This window comes from Spermophilus citellus (genome assembly GCF_964194105.1).
Source record: "Spermophilus citellus genome assembly, chromosome: 19".
NCBI lineage: Eukaryota > Metazoa > Chordata > Mammalia > Rodentia > Sciuridae > Spermophilus > Spermophilus citellus.
The window spans coordinates 16542902-16565543 of NC_138201.1; the positions used below are offsets into that span (position 1 = coordinate 16542902).

Consider the following 22642-nt stretch of genomic DNA (forward strand, 5'->3'; position numbering starts at 1 on the left):
CATCAAAACAAATAGGCCATACTAAGCTTACAAAAAGGGGATTCTAGCCTGTCATTCACAACCCTGGAGTGAGTCTTGAGTCCTCAATGACTGTCTCCCTGAAACAGTCAGTCTAACTGAGTTCAGAGTCCTGAGTTGAAAAGGCTTCTTAGATTGCAGTACAGTCATCCATCAATATCCAAGGGTAATTGGTTTCAGGATGACCTCGAATATCAAAATCTGAGGATGCTCCAGTCTCTTATATTAAAATGGCCTAGTATTTGCATAGAACTAACATATAACCTTTCATATACCTTAAATCATCTCTAGATTACTTAGAATACCTAATGCAGTGTAAAGATTATATAAATAGTTGTTATAATACTGTAATTTTTGGAATAATAACATGAAAAAAATATGTACATTTTCAGTACAGAAGCAATTTTTCCCCCATCCACAGTAAGTTGAGTCTAGATTCAGAACCCTTGGATACAGAGGGATGACTGTACTTATATATGATCTGAAATATACCCATCTCAACCCTAGAAAGTAGGCATCTTCATTTGGGAGCAACTCTGGAGATCTCATTCATTCCCATCATTAACTAGATATATGAGTTTAGACAACTAACTTATCTTTTCTATGTTTCTTTACATTTCAGTTTTTATATCTGTAAAACAGACTGATTATACCAAGGATTTTAGAGATTCTCTCCAACTTTAAACTTGTGTAATTTTGGCCAGGCATGGTGGTGCACACCTGTAATCTCAGCAACCCAGGAATCTGAGACAGGAGAATCACAAGTTCAAAGCCTGCCTCAGCAACTTAGCAAGGTCCTAAGCAACTTAGATAGACCCTGTCTCAAGATAAAAAATAAAAATGGCTGGGGAATGTGGCTTAGTGGCAAAGTGCCCCTGAGTTCAATCCTCAGTTTTAAGAAAAATTTTTAAGTATAGTTTTATAAAACTTTATGGAGATGCATTTAGAGTCTATGATATCATTAAAATTATTTATGAGAACATAAAATCATCCCCTAAATGCCCAATTATGAATAAGGCTTGTCAATCTTGGTAAAATAGGATGAAATGTTCTACATTATTATACAGTGGGAAATGACTTGTAAATCATTTTTCTGGAGTTAACTCAGGCCTTAAATAAATTTTGAGAGGAGTTATTATCTATATTTAATTATTCTTAAGGAAACCCAGGACATTTGGGGCTCTTGCTAATCCTTTTAAAACAGCAACATAGAGAGTTCTTATGGGATTCACTGTTTTTCACTTTCAAATGTTTTTTTTCTGGTGCCACTGTCAAAAATTATGAAATATTAGTTAGACCCATTCTGACATTTCTTGGTTTCATTACAGCAGGAAACCTGGTACTTAGCATGTAATTATTTTGTCTTTTAAAGAAAGTTGACATTCTGTTTATCAAAAACTGAACTTGTACAATTCAGTTTCTGAAGTTTCCTGTATTTTGAGATTCCCAAGCTGCTTGAAAGGAAAACCCCTCCTAGGGATTTTAAGAGAGACACCATGTGAAATATTCATAGGAACACACCATGATCTGTTTCCATGCAGGGTTGGGGCGTCAGACACGTCACATTCGTGGACAATGCCAAGATCTCCTATTCCAATCCTGTGAGGCAGCCTCTCTATGAATTCGAAGATTGCCTAGGTGGAGGTAAACCAAAGGCTTTAGCTGCAGCTGACCGGCTCCAGAAAATATTCCCCGGAGTGGTAAGTGGATGCTTTTTGAGACCATCACAGGTTTTTTCCTTTCATCTGTAAATGTTTAAAAATCTTGGGGAATGAATACCTCTGGTATCAGTTACAGAGAAACAGACACATGTCACTCCCTAACAGGCACTCATCATGTGACCAAGACTGTTACCTCATCTCTGAGCTAGAGATTAAAAAATACAGCAAGATTGGGCATAGTGGTGCATGCCTATAAGCCCAGTGACTCTGGAGGCTGAAGCAGGAGGATTACATGTTCGAGGCTAGCCTCAGCAATTTAGTGAGGCTCTAAGCAACTTATGAAACCCTGTCTCAGAATAAAAAATAAAGGGGCCTGGGCATGTAGCTCATTGGTAGAACACTTGCCAAGTATGTATGAAGCCCCAAGTTCAGTCTCCTTTAGTACAAAACAGAACAAAACAAAGACCTCATATATTCTGGTGAAAATGAAATGAAAAGTATATGAATGAATGTTTTGTAAGTTGCAAAGCATTGTGTAAATTTAATTTGAGGAATTTAGAAGTATGTATATTTTTATATCCTGTGCAGTTCTAAAGGGAATTTATGGTGGCCCCCATGTAGCATATTATTTTTTTCCTATCACCAGACCTTCTTTGATAGTCACTTAGTATAGGTTTATGAAATTAAATTGAATGCAAGTCTGTGGAGGATAAAAATTGGGTAAAAGTTGGATTTTCTTTTTTCTAGCTGCTGCTTATTTTTGAGCTACATCATTGGCTTTAGAAACATTAGATAATGAGAGATGTCATTCACCTCATTTGATTCACAATCTTGAGCTTTTTTTTTCCTTTTTTTGAGGTCATCTAGCTAAGATTCTACATCTTTTTTTAATATTTATTCTTTTTTTGAAGTTGTACACAGTAACTTTATTTTATTTATTTAGTTTTTTATGTGGTGCTGAGGATCAATCCCAAGGCCTTGCACGCATAAGGCGAGTGCTATACCGCTGAGCCATAACCCCAGCCCCAAGATTCTGCATCTTAATGCTTAATCAGTTTATCTGACAGGAGTCAGATTAGGTGTCTTCCAAGCATCTACTTTTACTTAAGATGCCAGAAAGGCTCCCAGCCCTCACCAAAAAAAAAACAAAAACAAAAACAAAACAAACAAAACAAAAAAACCTGTCTTTCCAAAGTTTCTCCATTTAATTGCTCAGTATTGATTCATCTGTTTCAGAAGTCTTTGCTCTAGAAGTCATGTTGATCATTTTGTTCATTTCACCAGTATCCCTGAGGAATCATTTATTGGGTTTAATTCAACAGTATTGATTGAGTACCCACTGTGTACCCAGCCATGTGCTAGATGCTGAAATAAATAAAATAAGTCATAACCCTGTCATTGAGGAGGGATAGTAGGTAGGTCTCTGCTGTCACAGTATTACATATCACACAATCCTAACATCTCATTTAACAACATTTATTTCCTGTTCATGATTGTACAGGTTGTTTATGGTTCTGTTGCTAGACTAAGTTGAATTCAGGACTTTTAGTCAGCTTCTGGTCTGAAGTGTGTGCCATTATTTCAAAATGGAGGCTAACAGATTCAGAAAGTCAAGAATCATATGTTTTCTCTTATACTTAGAAGCTAGAAAGAAAAAAATTTAAGAAGGGACCTCATGAAAATAGAAAGAATATCAGTAGAATTGAAGAAGCAAGACAGGAGGAGTAGAAGGGGATAAAAAAGGGAGGAACTAGGAATAAAATTGATCAAATTATGTTACGTGCATGTACAAATATACCACAAAATCCCACTAGTTAAAACAGTAGAGGCTAAAGAGCCATAGTCACCTCAGTCCTGCTGTTCTTGTAGTAGAAAGTAGAAGCCTAAAAGAATCTGCAGTCATCAGCCTCTTATAGGCTCAGCTGCATGGCACAGTGCAGGGTCTTTCCTTTCCAGTGTCTAAGCAAGTCTCAGGGTCAAGCCCAGATTCAATGGGTTAGTCAGTAGACTCTGCCTTCTCCATGGGAGGAACTGAAAGTCATGTGGCAAAGGGCTTGGACATGAAATTCTACTAGAGGGAGCAAGGGCGTGGTTGGGAAGAATGATCCAGTCTATCACTGGGGAGGTATTAGGTACTCCCCTCAGGGACCATGGGGACTTGGCTTTGAATGTGAGTTCTGCCACTTGTAAGTTGCCTGAGTTTTTGCTTTCCTAAATTCTAGCCATTGTCTATGAGCCCATGCAATTCCCTATTTATTTGTTTAGTTATTCTGTTACTCATTCATTAGGTGTTTATTTAGGGCTTACCTTGTGCAGGGACAAGAGAAATGATGGACATTTCTCTCCCTCCCCCAGCCCTACTGGGAGTTTATGATAGTTTAGTGGTTGGGAGGGGAATGGTCATTAATAAATAATTTCACAAATATGTACAATATTTTTTAGTTGCAGATGGACACAATACCTTTATTTTATTTATTTATTTTTATGTAGTGCTAAGGATCAAACCCAGTGTCTCACATATGCTAAATGAGCACTCTACCACTGAGTCACAATCCCAGCCCCACAGATAGTTATAATTGTCATAAGTGTATGTGTGAATCAAGAGTTCAGTTGCCATGAGCATGTGTGGCAGGTTGGCCTGAGCTAGATTAAGGACTGAGCGTGGAATCAGGGAATGAAATCCTGAAGGGTGAGTGGGAGTAGACTAAATTAAGGTAGCAGAGCTGTCTGTGAAAAAAATCTAAGGCAGGAAAGAGTGTGATGCTTTTGAGGACCTGAAAGAAAGCCAGAGTGGCTGAAGCTTAGATGTCAAAGAAGATGAAGGGAGGCTGAGGCAGAAGCAAGGGCCAGATTATGCTGGGCCTTAGAGATCAAGTCCAACTTTTCTTGGGAAAATCAGCACACCGAGCAACCAAGCCTCTTTCTTAGCACTTACATTATGTTATCCTGTTTTCCCTGTTGCATTAAGGTGAGGCCAGGGTCCAAGCTTCCAAGACTTTTATTTGTTGTGCCTTATAAATAATAACTCATCTGAGTATTTGTATAATTTATCAACTTCATGAAAAGTTCTTGTGAAACTGTATAACTTATTAGTTAACCATAGAAGATTTTCTTTATACGCTTGATTTAAAATAGCTTTTTTCATCCAATATATCTTTATCGATCACCTTTCTTACACCAAGCCATAGAGAAAAGGGTCAGGCCTCCATGAACAAAGCTTGGCCCTATCTTCATAGAGCTTATATTCTAGTTGATCACATATATGCTGAATAATTAATTTTTAAAATTATAATGAAAATAGTAAGTATTAAGGAGAATAAGTAGAGGGAGGACTTGGCTTTGAATCTGAGTTAATGAAATACAAAAGAGTGGGCCCTGTACAGGTTTGCTGGGCTAGAGAATGCTTTCTTCAGGCAGTGCCATGTGCCCTGACCTTTGAAGGAATTAATTAAAAGAACAGTTTGAGAGAGGTAGGCGAGAAGCAGAAAGTGGTGGGAGAGGCCAGAGGTCTAGAAGGGCATTCCAGGCAAGAGAAGTGGGTGTTTGAAGTTAGCAGATATATGAAATGCAGACTTCTCAGGCAATCTAATCACCTGGAAATGGTAGAAATCCTGGTTCTGTTAATGCAGGATTGCCTCACTTGTTCAATTATTGCAAAATTCTAATCTTGGAACTTGAAGCCTAGTAACATTTGACTTGGAAAAAAAAAAGTAACGGGTGATAAGTCTTTTTTAATTTTAATTTTGACATAATACACTCACAGGAAGGTGCAGTGATATTGTCCCAAGAGGTTGTAAGCACCCATCCCCCAGCCACCCCTGGGTGACAGACCTAGGTGACAGGGTGATCTCAGTGGATGGCTAACTTGGAGAACCTTGAATTTATTCTCCCCTAGAACTAGAAAGTCTGACTTTTACTTTTTGCACTAAAATATCTTTGACCCAAACTAACCATTTTCTGACCCCAGACCCTCAAGTAACTCAAAGTCCAGATCTTAAGAATCTCTTTATTTTTTTTTCTGCATGTGATTCCTTGAGTAATTTTTTTTTTTTGGGGGGGGGGGCGGCGTGCTGGGGATTGAACTCAGGAGCACTCAACCATTAAGCCACATCTCTAGCCCTATTTTGTATTTTATTTAGAGACAGGGTCATTGAGCTACTTAGCATTTCTCCATTGCTCAGGCTGGCTTTGAACTTGCGATCCTCCTGTCTCAGCCTCCCAAGCCACTGGGTTTATAGGCGTGCACCACCATGCCTGGCCAAGTAATCCCTTTTCTTTGACTCTCTGATGTTGGTGTCTCATTGAACTTTTCAGGGGGTCTTTAAAATGCTATATAAAATTACATTAAAAGAACTGCTCTACTGCAGATGCTTGTGCCTAATCCTGAGGTTAATTGGATAAGAAAACAGTCTTTTGTAAATCAAATTATTATTTGATGTCACCATTTTTTAAAGGTGAAACAATAAAATGTAGGCTTTAGGAGCAGACCAAAGGGTTTTTGTTTTTGTTTTTTGGGTGGGAGGTAAAAACCAGGGCCTTACATATGCTAGGCTACTACTACTGAGATGCACCCTCAGCCTCACACTTGAGGTTTGAAAACCCAGCTCTGGACAACTGCTTCTCATCCTGATAATGACTTGCTTTCTCACCTTAAATAATTGTGCTCCCGGGCAAAATATGTGAAACATCGAATGACTCTTTAGACAATAGGCTGTGGAAGATCGTGGGTCCCCACAGAAGGAAATCAAGAACATTTGTCCCAGTTCATTGTCTAGTGGTACTTTCTGTTCAGTGCCAAGCCTGAGGTACCCAAGAAGATAATTCTGTTCTTGCTGAGCTGGTGAAGCAGTGGCAGATACAAGTACAGAGAAGAAGTTCCAGAAAACTGCCTCACCTTCTTCAGCAGCACCTTGAGCCCCCCCCCCCCTTTTTAAGCTGCATATACTTAGGTACCCCTCTGAGATGCTGGGAAGGAAACATCACCAGGGGGCTGTGAGCTAGTAGAGATTACAGAGGTCACACAGGGCCGACAGTCACAGGACCCCAATTATAAGAGTACAAAGACCTCATTGAATACTCTGAGCCTGCAAGTGACAACCCAGAGGGAACATAGAATTAAAGCTAAAACTGTGAAGCTTCTAGAGAAAAGCTCAGTGGTCTTGTGATAGTCAAATATTTCTTAGAACCCAGTAAAACAGGCTATAAATGAAAAAAAATTGTTAACTTGGGTTTTGTCAAAATTTAAACTTCTGTTTTTCAACAGACCCCAATTAGAGAATGAAATAACTAGCTAAACTGAGAGTACATATTTGGCAAACAATTTCTACCTAGAATACATGAACAATTACCATTCGATGATAAAAATTCAAACCAGCCTCTTTTATAAGGGACAAAAGGCTTGGATAGGTACTTACTTCACAGTGAAGATCTATGAATGGCCAGTGAACACATGAAAATGCTCAGTATCAATAGTCACTAGGGAAATATAAAATAGGACCATGAAGACATATTATTGTAGAGGTTAGGGATGTAGCTCAGTGATGAACATGAGGTTCTGGTTTCAATCCCCAGCACCCATGTGAATGCACACATTCACACACACGCGCGCGCGCGCACATACACACACAGAACAAAAGCTGTATCATTATAAACCACTAAAATGATTAAAATTAAGAAGATTTGACAGTGTTAAATGTCAGGCTGTGGAGCAACCAGACACTCTATACTTTCTGGTAAAACAGCCACAAGAAATTCAACATACACACCTAACAATTACAGTTTCACTTTTCGATAATTTACCTAAGAGAAAGAACATATGTGCACTGAAATACTTATACAGAAATTCCCTTTGCAACTTTATTCATAATAGCCCAAATCAGGAAATAACTCAAGCCAGCAAGTAGAGAATGAATGAAAAAATATGGTAGAGTTACACAATATCTTTGTTTTACATTTATGTGGAGCTGAGGATCGAACCCAGTTCCTCGTGCATGCTAGGCGAGTGCTCTACCACTGAGCCACAGCCCCAGCCCCAAGTTACACAATAAAAAGGAATGTAATATTGATGCTTAACGATATGGATGAACCTCAGAAGCATTATGTTGCTTGAACAAAGCCAAACATAAGTGAGTATATTTTTAGGATATCATTTATTTCAGATTGTAGAATAGGCAAAACTCAGCTGTCTTTATATAGTCATAATGGTGGTAGTTGATATTGGATAAGGAGGGGCACAGGAGAGCATTCTAGGGTTAGCGAAGTGTTGCACGTCCTGACAGGTGTATGCAGTGATTACTCTTCAATTTGTCAAAATATGTTGAACTGTCCATGTGAAATATGGTTATTTCACTTTATATAAATTATACCTCACCCTTGTTATACTTTTGAATCATTTGGGGAGTTTTCGAAAATAATGATGTCTACATCTACTCTCAAAGATTCCAATTTTAACAGTCTGGAGAAAAGCCTGTGATTGGGGGTTTTTAGAACTCTCATAAATTATTCTGTGCAGCAAAGATGGAAAACCACTGTGTTGAAACTTGCTGAATTAAGTTTGTTGAACCTCTGGAGTGTGGACCTAAGGAATGGGCTGCTTTGTCGGCTTACTAGCTGAAATTTCAGCCAGTAAAAGTTTATTTAGATTAGTGAAGTTTATATGGCTAAGGATCAGTTATTCAGAAGGTCAGAATGGGTATTGTGTAATTATGTGCCAATCTTGGTGTCATTAAACCTACACAATAGCTTTTTGGATCACACTCCCACCATTTAACATGCTTTGTCAGTTGCAATATGCCATTAAGTTATTATTGTTATTAGCACTGTAGGTGTTGCTTTCATAATATTTTATTATAGTAATTGGTACAAGGTAAATGCGTGATATCTCATGTTCATAATGAGGTCTTGGTCTTTATGGCAGTCTCTTTTTTTAAATGGACTTGTTTGGGAATCTTTTTCTGAAGCTCTTGCTTCCTAGAATCCTTTCCTGCTTTGCTTGGAACTCCCCACCCCCTATCTTTTTGGAATCATTGTTGCCCCTCTCTTTAATTCCAGAGATTAGGCTTCAAGTTGAAGACAAGGAAAAAATATCTTCAATCTACAAAATAGATTTTCCTTTGTAAAAAGACCTACTTGCTTTGCCCCTGAACTGTTTTTTTCAGGGTGAAGAGTTTTAGCAAATGAATAGAAAAGTTGATGTTTTCACACACTTCCTTGTGGCTAGAGGAATGCGGGGGATTAAGGGTACAGTTGGTGACTCTAGAACACTGTCTTTTCTATGAGAAGTTAATGTCCCTGGCTTCATCAGTGTTCACGTGTGGTTCACTGTTAAAATCAGGCAAGAGGGCTGGGGCTGAGGCTCAGTGGTAGAGCACTTGCTTAGCATGTGTGACCTTGTTTCAATCCCCCGTATCAGGGGAAAGAAAAGGTTCAAGGAAGATTTGCAGCTTGTCTTGATTTTTAAGAGGTGAAAGAGGTGGAAGACATAGGTAGGGTAAGGAAAAAGCAGTATTACGGTACACAGAAATTTCTAGTTTTAAGTGACCACATATATGTGCTGGTAGCTGTGGGGAAGTATGGTCTTGAGAGCTCACCTGTACCTTTGCCTCAGATATAAATACATTTGGGTGTTTCCTTAGAATGCCAGAGGGTTCAACATGAGCATCCCCATGCCGGGTCATCCAGTGAACTTCTCCAGCATCACCCTGGAGCAAGCCCGCAAGGATGTAGAGCAGCTGGAGCAGCTCATTGAAAGCCATGATGTCATCTTCCTGTTGATGGACACCAGGGAAAGCCGGTGGCTTCCTGCAGTCATTGCTGCAAGCAAGAGAAAGGTAGTGTGTGGAACCAGGGGTGCTTGTCCCTGTGACTTAATGCACCACCACCCCAACCTTTGCTCCCCTCCAGCAAAGAGGGGTGACATGTGTAACCCTAGAGCCCAGTGCCAAAGGGCTTTCACTACAGATGCTGTTTTTGCTCACTTCATCACCCAAGATAATAGTTAGTGTTTACAGTTTACCTTCCCTCAAGGTCCTTTGAGGTGCTCAACACCAGCAGGAATGATACACCTGGGTTCAAATTTGAGCTCCAAGAGGGCAGGAACTTTCACTAATATTTGGTCAGTGACAATTTTAAGGGCCATCAGTAGAGAATAGTGAACTAAATCACAATCCAATACCCATGGTGGAATAGCATGGAGCCATTCACATTTATGTTTCAAAGAATTTTAATATGGAAAATATCATGCTGTGTTAAATAAGATACAATATTGTATATATTTTAGTATCAATTATGTTTAGATATAAACATATACATATAAACATTTCTATATGTCTATCCATCCATTCATCCATCTATCAAGAGAGAAAAGAAATAGGGGAAAGAGAAAGGGGAAAGTTGGGGAGGAAGTAAAAGGGAGAGGAGATAGCAAGAAGTAATGTTTCAAACTCTTACTTGTTTGAACTGTGTATGTTGAGTGATTTTTTTTTCTTTTAGTATGATTTGTTCATACTAAAAGTATTTTTCATACTTTCTATATGATCAGAAATTTGAGAGAGCACATCAAATTATAATTAAGAAAAGTTCTTATAGTATAAATGAAAAAAAGATGTCCTTAAAAATCTATGTGGTAAATGAATTATATGATAATGTGAATTATATCTCCATGAAACTGTTATAAAAAAAATCTACATGGAGCCAAGTGTGGTGGCATACACCTGTAATCCCAGCGATTTGGGAGATAGAGGCAAGAGAATCACAAGTTTGAGGATAGCCTCAATAACTTAGTGAGACCCTCAGCAACTTAGCAGAACTCTCAAAATAAAAAAATAAAAGGATTCAGGATGTAGTTCAGTGGTAAAGCAACCCTATGTTCGATTCCCAGGACCAAAAAAAAAGAAAAAGAAAAAATCTATGTGATATAATGGTACAAAGAATGGGCCTAAGAACTTGGTTTTACATTTCTGCCTATAAGCTATGTGACCTTGGGCCAGTAATAGAAGTAAACTCTCTGACTTCCATTATCCTCATCTAAAATTGGACAATGTTTGTAGGGAGTTTTAAATGAAATAAAATAATTAAAGATAATCACTCTTTAAGTGCCTTATGCTTAATAAAATTGGGAAGCTTGTAACATCATTGGTTGTTAGAGTCCGGTTATACTCCTATGCAAAAAAAAAATTATAAAATTTAACTAAATATGAAATTAGCCCTGGTTTAAAAAATATTTCCATTCTCTTATTCCTTGATATCTACAGCTGGTCATCAATGCTGCCTTGGGATTTGACACATTTGTTGTCATGAGACATGGCCTGAAGAAACCAAAGCAGCAGGGAGCCGGGGACCTGTGTCCCAGTCACTCAGTGGCATCTGCTGACCTCCTGGGCTCATCACTTTTTGCCAACATCCCGGGTTACAAACTTGGCTGTTATTTCTGCAATGATGTGGTGGCCCCAGGAGATGTAAGTAAATTTCTTGGTGTTTCCAAAGATTTCCGATGACCATGTTGTGTAGTAGAGCAGAGAAACAAAGCTCTTTCATTGTTATTTATAGACTGTCTTTCCACAAAGAGAATTCTCCTATTTGTTGGGGATGGCATTGTTCCAGGATGAGCCTCAATTGGAATCATCAACTGTCCAGCTCTTCTTCATTCACCAAGAAAAATGCAGCCACAGATAATTTGGTGGGGGAGGAGCTCAGTGAGGAAAGTGTAGCCCAGCCTGGTTCCTGACAGCATGCAGTACTTTCTCCTGTACTTATCTTAGTAAAATAAACATTAAACATAGCGAGTCTAAAGATCCAGATGCCAATCCAGACCTTGACACAGTCTCACAGGTGATTTCAAATAAGCCTCCTAGACTCCCTGTGCCTCTGCAGAATGGGAGTGGGGCACAGACTTGTCTTTTTTTTTTTTTTTAAGTTGTAGATGGACACAATACCTTTATTTTATTTATTTGTTTGTTTTTTTTAATATGGTCCTGAGAATCAAACCCTGTGCCTCACACATGCTAGGTGATGCTCTATCACTGAGCCAAAACCCCAGACCAACTTGTCATCTTTTTTTTTGTTCAAATTAAAGATTTCTTTTTTAAAAATATTTTTTAGTTGTCAGTGGTTCTTTATTTTATTTATTTAAATGTGGTGCTAAGAATTGAACCCAGTGCCTCACACATGCTAGGCAAGCACTCTACCATTGAGCCACCATCCTAGCCCCGATTTGTCATTTTTAACAAGTGACAGTGCAGGATTCCAAGTAGATGTTAAATTACATGTACACAGTCAATAATATTTTAGTATAATTATGCCCACTGCAATATTTGAGGCCTACTAATACTAAAAATTGTTTGTTTGTATAAAATTCAAATTTAACTGCACATCTTGTATTTTATCTGGCAAGCTAGCAGAAGAAGGAAAAATGCTGGCTGTGTCAGCTCACAGCAGAAAGTGGGTCAAGTGTGGAAGTGCTCTGAACTGCCAGACCACACTGTGCAAATGTGAGATTCTCTAGCTTGATTGACACCACTGGAGTTGGTCTGCAGGAGTGGTCTTTCATCAGAACAGCTCATAATTTCCAGTGAAGCAAAGCAGAGATGCTTTCTGTATCTACCCACCCTCTATACACACACATTTTCTCCTTTTAAAACTTGTTCTTTAATGATGCATATCTGTGTGTGTGTGTGTGTGTGTGTGTGTGTGTGTGTGTGTATATGTGTGTGTGAGAGAGAGAGAGAGAGAGAGAGAGACTGGCTTTTATGACCACCTAGTATAAAGAAAAGATGAGCTTTCTCTTATGTGAGGAAGATGGTTCAATGATCCCCATCATGGTATGAGAATATGTGGCTGGTCCTGTCATTTAGTTATTGCCAACAAGAGGAATGCATGGTCCCTTCCACTAAAGTCATGTCCATTCAGAAAGTAAGATTTTCAGAGTCAAAATTTTCTTGACCACCCCTGAATTATCCCAGAGTTTTTAGATTAGAATTCTTTGGTTGAATCAATGAAGGCTTATGTTTGGAGCTAGGCTATATGGGACCACATTAAGGGTGAGGAGGTGTGTACATTTCAAGGGGCATGTAGGAACTGAGACTTGCAAGTTAGCAAACTCCTGTTTCCATCTCTGGGTCACTCAGAAGCATTAGCTTGGTTAGAATGGTAGGACACTTGCCTATTCAAATTACTCTTCCTTTCTATGTCTCCACAATGTAACTACCAAGCCCAAGAGATTTGAATTGAGTCAGTGGAAGGAGAGTGCATGGTGCAAATCCACAGTATGAGGCAGCAGAGCCCTCATTTTGCTTGCCATCACCAATCTTTAATTGTTGAGGCTGCTAATCCTTTTCAGAATTATTACCTCATTGAATTAACTGAATTGTGTATTTTGTGTAACTTGATCCTCCCAGAAATGGTGTTATTTGAAGCTGGGTGTTCTCTGCCAACAATGAGCATCTGGTTGTATTTTAAAGCTTTATCGTGGAGGAGCGCCTTGCTCAAACAGAGTTGAGTGGACTAGAACTTCCAGCACGTGTCAATGATTGTTTCTCTGCAGTCAACCAGAGACCGGACCTTGGACCAACAGTGCACAGTGAGTCGTCCAGGACTGGCCATGATTGCAGGAGCCCTGGCAGTAGAATTGATGGTGTCTGTTTTGCAACATCCAGAAGGGTGAGTTTACTATTTAGAAATGGTGTTTAAACAAAGCAAGCATTTGTTCACACTTGGTCTTGCTTGACCTATTCTTAATCTGACTTTTCTGAGAATTTTATTATTTTTTCTGTCCTCAAAAACACAAGACTAATAAACAAACAAACAAACAAATAAAAAAAAAAAAAAGAAAACCAGCCTGGTCCAATTCTTTGGACAGGGAGAACTTGCCATGTGACCTTTGAGGCTATATCCCTTGAGTTATTTGGCAACTATTAATAAGGAAGAATATAAGTTTTGGTAGGGGCTCTCGGACACTAGTGTGCTAGTAAGTTTTTATTTTTTCCATCTTTGAACCTTTGTAAGGTAGTACATGAATCACCAATGTCAGAAATTGTATTCAACTGTATGTAACAAAGATTCATGTTCAGTAACTTTGCCAAATGAGCTTTATCTTTCTTATGCAATAAGAAGTTCAGAGGTGAGCAGTCCAGGGGTAGTACAAGGATTCCATTATGCCATCAGGGACTGGAGTTACTTCTTATCATTCACTCAGCCACTCTTAGCTTTCTTTCTCATGCATGGCAGTTTGTGGTTATGGGATGGATATTGTGTGATCAGTATTACATCTGTGTGCCCATTTAGAAGAAGGAAATGACCACAGGATGAATGTTGTGGTCATCTGAGTGTGCCCCCTTTTAAAGAGCTTTCCTGAAAGATGAACCTATTAATTCTAACTCCTAGTTGCAGGGAATACTGATGAATGTAGTTTTGTTTTCTTTTGTTTTGTTGGCTGGGCACATTGCCCCTCTGTATAAAATTATTGTGAGAAGGTAGAAGAATGGAGGTTGAACAGACAACCTGTGTATCTTCACATTTATTTTTTTGAAATGTTACATATTTTATTTTATTTATTTAAGTTCCCAACTATATTGTTATATATTTGGTGTTTATATATTTGGTTATATATTTGGTGTTTAGTTTTAGAGAATTTTTTTATTCCCATTTTCGTTGCTTTTCATTTCTTTATCTTCAAACTCCCAGAGTAGGGCATTTTTTCATCTGCCTGAAGAACAATTCCCTTTAGAATTTTTTTTTTTTTTTTTTGAGAAATACCAGTGACAGACATGGTGGAGCATGTATGTAATCCAAGTGTCTCAGAAGGCTGAGTTAGGAGGATCCCAAGTTCAAGGCCAGACTTATCAACTTAGCAAGGCAACTTAGCAAGGCAACTTAGTGAGACCTCTCTCAAAAACTAAGAAGAGATGGGGATGTGGTTCAGTGGTATAGCATATCCTGGATTTAATTCCCAGTACCAAAAAGAAAAGAAAAAAGAAATACTAGTGACAAATATATTTCAGGTTTTGTTTGTCTGAAACTGTCTTCATGTTTGAAAGAGGGTTTCTTGTATTCTATAGAATTCTACATTGGCACTCATTTTCTTTCAGCACTTTGAGAGTATAATTGGATTGTATTTGGTTGCCTTTATCTCTGTTGAGAAGTTAAAGATTTTTCCCATTGCTGCTGTTTTGAGCAATTTGCTTTGCTCCTTTTGCCTCCCCTGAGTTGCTTCAAGATGACCTTATTGCCTTTGCCTTTCAGAAGTGTGATCATCATACACCATCTTCTATATTTTTTCTGACTGAGCTTTCTAGTGCCTCGTGAATCTGTGGCTTAATGCCTTTCATCTATTGTGGAAAATTCTCAGCCATTATATTAGAAAAATTACTTCTCCCATTCTCTTTTGCCTTGATACTCTCTCTCTTGAGACTCTAGTTACATACCAGTTGGAATCATGTGTCTTTCATGGTCTCTTCTGTATTTTCAATCATTTGTCTTTTTTGCTTCAGTCTAGCTCTTTGTCTTTGGTTGTCTTCCAGTTATGATTCTCTCATCTTTATGTCTGCTATGTATAAAACCAATATCATTATCAGATGTCTCAGGGCCAGAATTGCCATTTGACTTTATTGGGGTTTTTTATATATTTATTTATTTATTTATTTATTTATTTATTTATTTATATGTGGTGCTGAGGATGGAATCCAGGGCCTCACACATGCTAGGTAAGCACTCTACCACTGAGCCACAATTGCAGCCTACCATTTGATCTTATTTTATATATTTCCTAGTCTTTGCTGAAGATCTGATGTTTGTTCTTTTTGATTCCTTGAGAACATTTAATCCTGTTTTAAGCCTTTAGCAGATATCTCCATTGTTTGTATCTCCTAAGGTTCTGTTCCTGCTGTCTGTTGTTTTTCCTACCTACCTGGTCATGTGTTGTCTTCTTATATACCCATTTCTAAAAACAACAATGATAAAAGTTGTTATTATGGAAAATTCAAACATATATACTAAACCTTCTGTTTACTCCACCTGGTTTAACATCTACCAACACATGTTCAGCCATCATTTATCTACACTGCTATCTGTGCTTTTTTTTCTTCTTCCTACTGACTTTTTTAAAAAGCAAATCCAAGATATAGCATTTTATAAAGTGAATCTTTTTAGTATGCATCTCTACTGTTTTTAGTTGTAAAAACAAAGAATTCCTTGATGTATTCACATACCCAATTAATATTGAGACTTCTCAAGCTGGATGCAGTGGTGCCTGCTTATAGTCCCAGCTACTTGAGAAGCTGAAGCAGGAGGATCCCTTGAACTCAAGAGTTTGGGAACAGCCTGGGTCACTGAGTAAGACCTTTTCTTAAAAAGAGAAAAGAAATTTCTCTAATTCCTTGAATATTTGGAGGATGTTGCAGGGGATTATATCTAGGGCCTGGTGCTTGCTAAGCATATGTTCTATCCCTGAGCTATACCTCTAGCCCCTGTTTGGTTATTTTTGATTGAGCGATGGACATGACATATAAAAATTGTAGAGATGTGATTTACATTTTCTTCTGGAAAACTTCTGGTAAGTTCACTAGCCATCTTAGAATACCTTAATCCATTTAGGAATGGTCTTTTTCTGGTTCGCCTTTTCTCTGAGATAGGCCCCAGTGATCCCAACTTTATGTCTGAGATATTTTCCATGATTTTTCCTTATTGGCAGAACTCAGAGTCTGGTTTTCCCCTCCAGCCTCATGAGCCTATTAGGGTCACATTCAACTTGTAATCCTATGGTCATTGCTTTTGGAGGTTGAGAGTTACTTTATGGGAATCCCTCTCTAAGAAGCCTGTTTTACTTTTATGGTCTTCTCTCTTCTCACAAATCTTTGTACTAATTCTTACCTACCTTGGTATCTTTCTGATTCTTTCAAACAAAGATTTTTATATTTTGTCTACTGTCTTGATCTGTTTTTTGTTACTATAACAAAATACCAAGGACCAAGTTATTTTGGCTCCTAGTCCTGGAAGTCAAGAGTATGGTGTGGGCATCCATTTGACTTTTGATGAGCGTCTTGTGCTGCATCACAGCATGGCAGAAAAGAGGGAGGAAAGTGGCACATACAGAAGAGCATGTGTTTGAGAGAGAAAGCAAGGCAGTGACCTTGCTTTATAACCTGTTCTTGTGGTATCTAATCTAGTCCTGTAAAACGGAACTCCCTCCTGCCAGACCTAACCCATTTTTGAGAGAGCCTACCCCAGCTTCTAGTGAGGGTGGAGCCCTATGATCTAATCACCTCTTAAAGGCTCCACCACCTGGATACCATGACAGTGGCAATCACTTCAACCTAACTTTTGACAGGGACAAGCCACATCCAAACCACAGCATCTGCTTTCCTTTTATTCTCAATGAGAGGGTTAGCCATGACCTCTTAGTTCACTAGTGTCACATCAGTTTAAAAATACTTTTAAATTTATTATGATTCATAGTGTTCCAGGCTTATATGAGAGAAGAAAGAACTGAGTAAGCTTGTGGCTTTTGTTTAACTTGGCCTTGGGCCTTTTAGTATCTATACGTTGAACACATTGTATGTGTGTTATATTCCACGTAAAAAAATTCATACAATTGTGACCTGGACACCTTATCTTCTCCAAGCAAGGAAAAGGTCTTGCTTACAAACAACAGAATTCTTTTTGCCTTAAACACAGTGAGACAAAAATTAATTTTAAAAATAGAGTCAGTCATTTAAAAAAAACAGAATTAATGAAGAGGAGAGAAAAGGAAAGGAAGCAAAAAGAAATATAGAAATTTAAGATCTCTCAGTACCTGCTTGTGATTGTGCTGTCAGGGTCAGAGACAAGCCAGACTGATGTCAAGCGGGTATCCACACCTGACTCCATTACAGATGAATTATGATTGATTTATTTTTCAAATAATGATTTGGTGCTCGTTTTCTGCTAGGCACTGTTCTAAGCACTTGACAAATATGAACCCATTTAATCCTCGTAGTAAACCTATTAGGAAAGAACAATGATTATTTGTCCTATTTTTAGTGGGGAAACTGAGGCACAGGGAGGATAACCAAGTGGCTAAAATTTGGATATCTAATAGGTGGCTTAGCCAGGATTTGGTTCAGCCAGTGTGGCTCCAGAGTGTTTTGATCACCGTGCAGTGCTGTCCTCTCTTCTCAGACTGCCTCTCCCGCTGCCTCCTGTTTTGTGGGTGCTTATCTGGCACTCTGCAGCCTCTGGATGTTTGTCCTTAAACCAGGTGGTAACGCAATACAAGAAGGAAAGAAGCAAAAATCTTTTTTTTAAGGTTTATCTTTCAGAAATTTAAGATTTAGTTCTCAGAAAGTCAACACAAATTTGAAAGAATTTTCTATTCATTTTGTGACTTAGAGGTTGTCTGCACAGTTGAAAAGATGGCCTCTGTACAGTTTTGTTGCCGTATGTAACTAGTATAGAAGTCCTGGAGTTAAATGGAAGTAGGCAGCTTTTTAGTCCTCTCGTGTTTGTCATCTGCCTTAGCTATCCCTGCTGTTTATGTTTATTGCTGCCTTATGGGAGGAAGTATTTGGGATAACATCTTCCAGAGCTAAGCCAGACACAGTGGTGCTCCTGTGGTCCCAGCTACTCTGGAGGCTGAGACAGAAGGATTTTTTGGGACCAGGAGTTTAAGGCCAGACTGGGCAACAAAGCGAGAGCCCATCTCTTTAAGAAAAGAAAGAACAAATAAAAAGAAGAAAGAAAAAAGTGAAATTAAAGTTAGAAAGTTTTCCACTTTAAAATTTCAATACAAAAATGTTCTGTGGTGTTTTATAAGGACTATCTCAGAGTAAGGAATTTATGCTTATAAGCTTATCACAAACAAAGCGTTGTGCTTGGCAGTTTATCTAAAATGCTCCTAATTTATTCATCACAGTCTCCTTATTCCTACCTTGTAGACAATGGACCTGAAGCACACAGAAGCTAAATAACTTGCATGGTGGTCACATCACATGCTTTGGTCTTTCCAACTTCAAACCAAGTGTGCTTTTTTTTTTTTTTTTTTTTTTTTTATTACTCTCTTTCCTTCTCTCCCTAGGGAAAAGAGGTTTTTGCTAGCTTGTGCTGCTCAGCAAGCGCTTTGGTTACTTTCATGAACCTTACATGGACATCCCTCCCTCCTGCATCATCTCTAAGTGTCCACCATAAATTCTGGTTAACTGAACAGTTCTAATTGTTTCCTGTCCCCAGGGGCTACGCCATTGCCAGCAGCAGTGATGATCGCATGAATGAGCCTCCAACCTCTCTTGGGCTTGTACCTCACCAGGTTAGTGATCCGGAAATGAAATCAGGATTCTAGACCTGATCCCTTTGGTGCAAGGGGAACACATGGGAGTCCTTTTACCATTCCACCATCTCAGCCCGCTTATCCCACAGCTGGGCTGTCAGTGGGGGAATTTTATGACACCCTCCCCCAAATATACTCCTGCAGTATGCCAGTGAAAAGAAATCAGGAAAAAGCAGCATCAGCATTACTCAGACTCTTCGATGCATTTGGCATGCTGACTAGAGTCCTCATCACAGAGTAGGAAAAGAAGCAACAGGCTTTGGAATCACCCAGTGGTTTAAATCCCAGTACTGCAGTTATGAAGGTGGCCTTCCTTGACCAACTCATGAAACTTCTTGAAGTCACTTTCTCTTTTTTTTTTAATATATTTTTTTAGTTACCAATGGAAATAATACTTTATTTTATTTATTTATTTTTATGTGGTGCTGAGGATCGAACCCAGTGCCTTATATGTGCTAGGCAAGTGTTCTGCCACTGAGCTTCTACCCAAGCCCCAAGTTCTCCTATTTTAAAATATACCTGCCTCATCTGGTAGCTGAAAAGACCAGGGACAGTAGATTGACAGGGCTCAGCGACAAAGTGTATTGAGGGCTCTCAGCAAATGATGCCTGCTATTTGGGCATAATTAGTATTGACTACTTACCCAAATAGACAGCCTTTATGGGCAAGCCTGTTTGTTATTAGTATTGACTACTTACCCAAATAGACAGCCTTTATGGGCAAGCCTGAGAAAACCGCTGGAAGTATGTAGTGTCACCAAAAAAAGGATGTCTTTTCAGAAATATAAGCCAAAACATCATAAGGAAGGCCTATTCCCTTAGGAAGGAAAAAGAATGAAGCTATAGGATGAATACTTAGCATTGATGTTGCTGTTTCATTTGTTTCCATGACCCTTTTCTTGGAGGAATGAAGAGGCTTTCTGGTCTTCTCCTTTCAGTGCACTCGTGACAGTGCCCACCAATTTGATGTGCAAGGAGAGACTCACTTGGTTCATGTGTGCTTCTCTCTTCCCCTCAAATACCCACCTCCTGTCAAGGCCAGCTCTGTTATTTTCCAACTGTGGATTAGAATCAGAAGAGGAGAAATGACCTGTCTGTGGTCACTGACAGAGTTGGTGAATGAGCTGCAATCTAAATTCAAACCTGGCTGGGCATGGTAATATACTCCTGTAATACCAGTGACTCAGGAGGCCGAGGCAGGAGGATCGCGAGTTCAAAGCCAACTTCAGCAAAAGTGAGGCCCTAAACAGCTCAATGAGACCCTGTCTCTAAATAAAATACAAAATAGGGGGCTGGGGATGTGGCTCAAGTGGTAGTGCGCTCACCTGGCATGCATGCGGCCCAGGTTCAATCCTCAGCACCACATACAAACAAAGATGTTGTGTCCACCGAAAAGTAAAAAAAAAAAAAAATGAATAAATAAATATTAAACAATTCTGTCTCTCTCCCTCTCTCTTTAAAAAAAAATACAAAATAGGGCTGCAAATGTGGTTCAGTGGTTGAGTGCCCCTGAGTTCATCCGCAGTACCCCAATAAATAAATAAATAAACCCAAAACCTGGCAGTCTGACCAGTGTTCTTTGAAGATTTTGTGGGTAGAAAGAGCCCTGGTCCAAGCCAAGTATGGTGGCACACACCTGTCATCCCAGCAACTTGGGAGGCTGAGGCAAGAGGATTGCAAGTTTAAGGCCAGGCTCAGCAACTCTAGGGAGATAGATCCTGTCTTAAAATAAAAAGACTGGGGATGCAGCCCAGTGGTGAAGCACCCCTGGGTTCAATCCCCAGTACCTCCCCCCACCAAAAAAGCAAGCCCACAAACTGTGGGACTTAGCTTGCAGTCTCTACTCCAGTGTTCTTGCACAATGCCACCCACAGTAGGCCTGTCGTTAGGTCTCTTAACATCCCTGAGCCTTCATTTTCCTATCAGTTAATCAGATGCTTCACCTTGTGTCCAGGGGTGCATCTGACATGGCCTATAAACCATAAGACACTGGGAAAATGTGACGTTTCCCCCTGACTCACACAAGGTGGCCTTTGTTTGACATGAGCCTTCTGTAGAGAAACCTTTCCAGCAAGACCCAACAGACACTGTAACAGCCATCTATCACAAGGCCACTGACCTGTAGGGCTGACCTCTGCTATTTATGTTCTCATATCTCATTCAGATCTTTCCCATGTTTCCCCCACCCCCTCTTCTGACCTCGAGCTGTGCCCTCATCTCTTTTACAGATTTTTGTGCTGAGAAGGGCCTTAATTAAATTTTCAGTCATGCCCCTGCACTGGTTTCCTTCTTTAAGCCCTTTATGTTAAATTACTGCAGTTGTAGTTTTCTCAGTGCTGAGGCCAGAGGGCAAAACAGTCTCTCTAGAGAAGAGGCCCGTGTCAAAATGCATGTGCCCATGTTTTTCAGGCACTATGGCAACTAATCCCTCTTGGTGTTATTTATCCCCATTGAGCCTGGCAATCGTTTGTCATTCACCAACCCTTCTAGTCCTCTCTCCTCCTTTTCAGATGTCTGAAGGATTATTTTGGTTGTTGGCCATCTCTTCATTTGGCCTTTTCAAAGACTAAAGAATAATGTGGCCATATATGGGAAAAGCTGTGTGTGTGTGTGTGTGTGTGTGAGAAAGAGAGAGAGAGAGAGAGAGAGAGAGAGAGAGAGAGAGAGAGAGAGAGAGAGATTACTTACATTATTTCAAGTTCCAAACCTTTATTTTTAGCTACATTCTGAAAAAGAAAGTGGAGAAAGAACTTGAAGAAATTAATCTTAGGGTTGCAAGGTCCCCATTTATAGAGTTTAAACAATCCCCCCTCCTTTTTCTTAAGCGGAATGAGTCCATTTATGCAACTGTGTTTTGATTAGGGGAACATCATTTCTACAAAAACAGTGGGTTGTGTTGCAATGTCCTCTTGCACACTCGACTTTTCCCTCCTCCTCCTTCCCCTCCTCCTCCTCCTCCTCCTCCTCCTCCTCCTCCTCTTCCTCCTCTTCCTTACTCTCCCAGACAAATGATTTCCTGTTGGAGGGGAATTGGGTAAACTCCTTTGTGTACTTTGCATGTAAAGAATGGCCAGTGAGGTTCTCGGGGCTCATTTTTCTCAGTGCCCCAAAGGAGAATATTTATTAATTGGCCCCTGCAGAATGAGATGTAGTAGAAAAGCCAGAGTTGTTGGACTGAGAATCATAAGGCCCTCCACCAGCAACTCATTGTGTAACTTGGAGAAAGTTCCATAACTTTTCCTATGTTCCCCTGGTCTCTGCTCTCTGTGTCGGACCCTGGAGGCCTGAAGATTACTCAGTGTTCCCTCTGTAGAGCCACAGGCAGAATTTGGCACATCCAGAGATTGGCCAAGTACAGAAAAGGCTTGATTAGGTCCTGAAATTCAATGAAATTCTGCCTGAAGAAACCTCTTATTGAATTTGAAAACCGTGAAAACCATTTAAGGTGAAAAAATAGGCTTATGGGTCTCTTGGTTTTTTGGGTTTTAGTGTGTTTTGTTTTTCAAGGCTCTGTCCCACTGTATAAGCAGAAAACAAAAAGTATAAACTACTTTCTATCTTTAAAGAGAGTGATTTAAAAAAAATCATTTTATTGATATGTGACTGTATATAGATAATCACAAATGACTATGTGTACTGCTTGATAAATTATCACAAAGTAAACCCACTCC

General features: G+C 39.3%; 1 protein-coding gene across 3 annotated transcripts in view; it reads left to right on the plus strand.

Annotated features, from left to right (window-relative positions):
- The window catches only part of ATG7 (autophagy related 7), a 247491-nt gene that overhangs the window by 65101 nt on the left and 159748 nt on the right, over positions 1 to 22642 (plus strand). For 2 of the 3 annotated variants that reach the window (XM_081276205.1, XM_081276206.1), the window contains exons 12-16: positions 1560 to 1718; positions 9314 to 9508; positions 10931 to 11134; positions 13219 to 13334; positions 18876 to 18951. In XM_081276205.1, the coding sequence (XP_081132331.1) occupies positions 1560 to 1718; positions 9314 to 9508; positions 10931 to 11134; positions 13219 to 13334; positions 18876 to 18951 (750 nt within the window). Of the gene's footprint in view, positions 1 to 1559; positions 1719 to 9313; positions 9509 to 10930; positions 11135 to 13135; positions 13335 to 18875; positions 18952 to 22642 lie in introns of those variants that run through there. The other variant, XM_081276207.1, reaches the window with a different exon arrangement.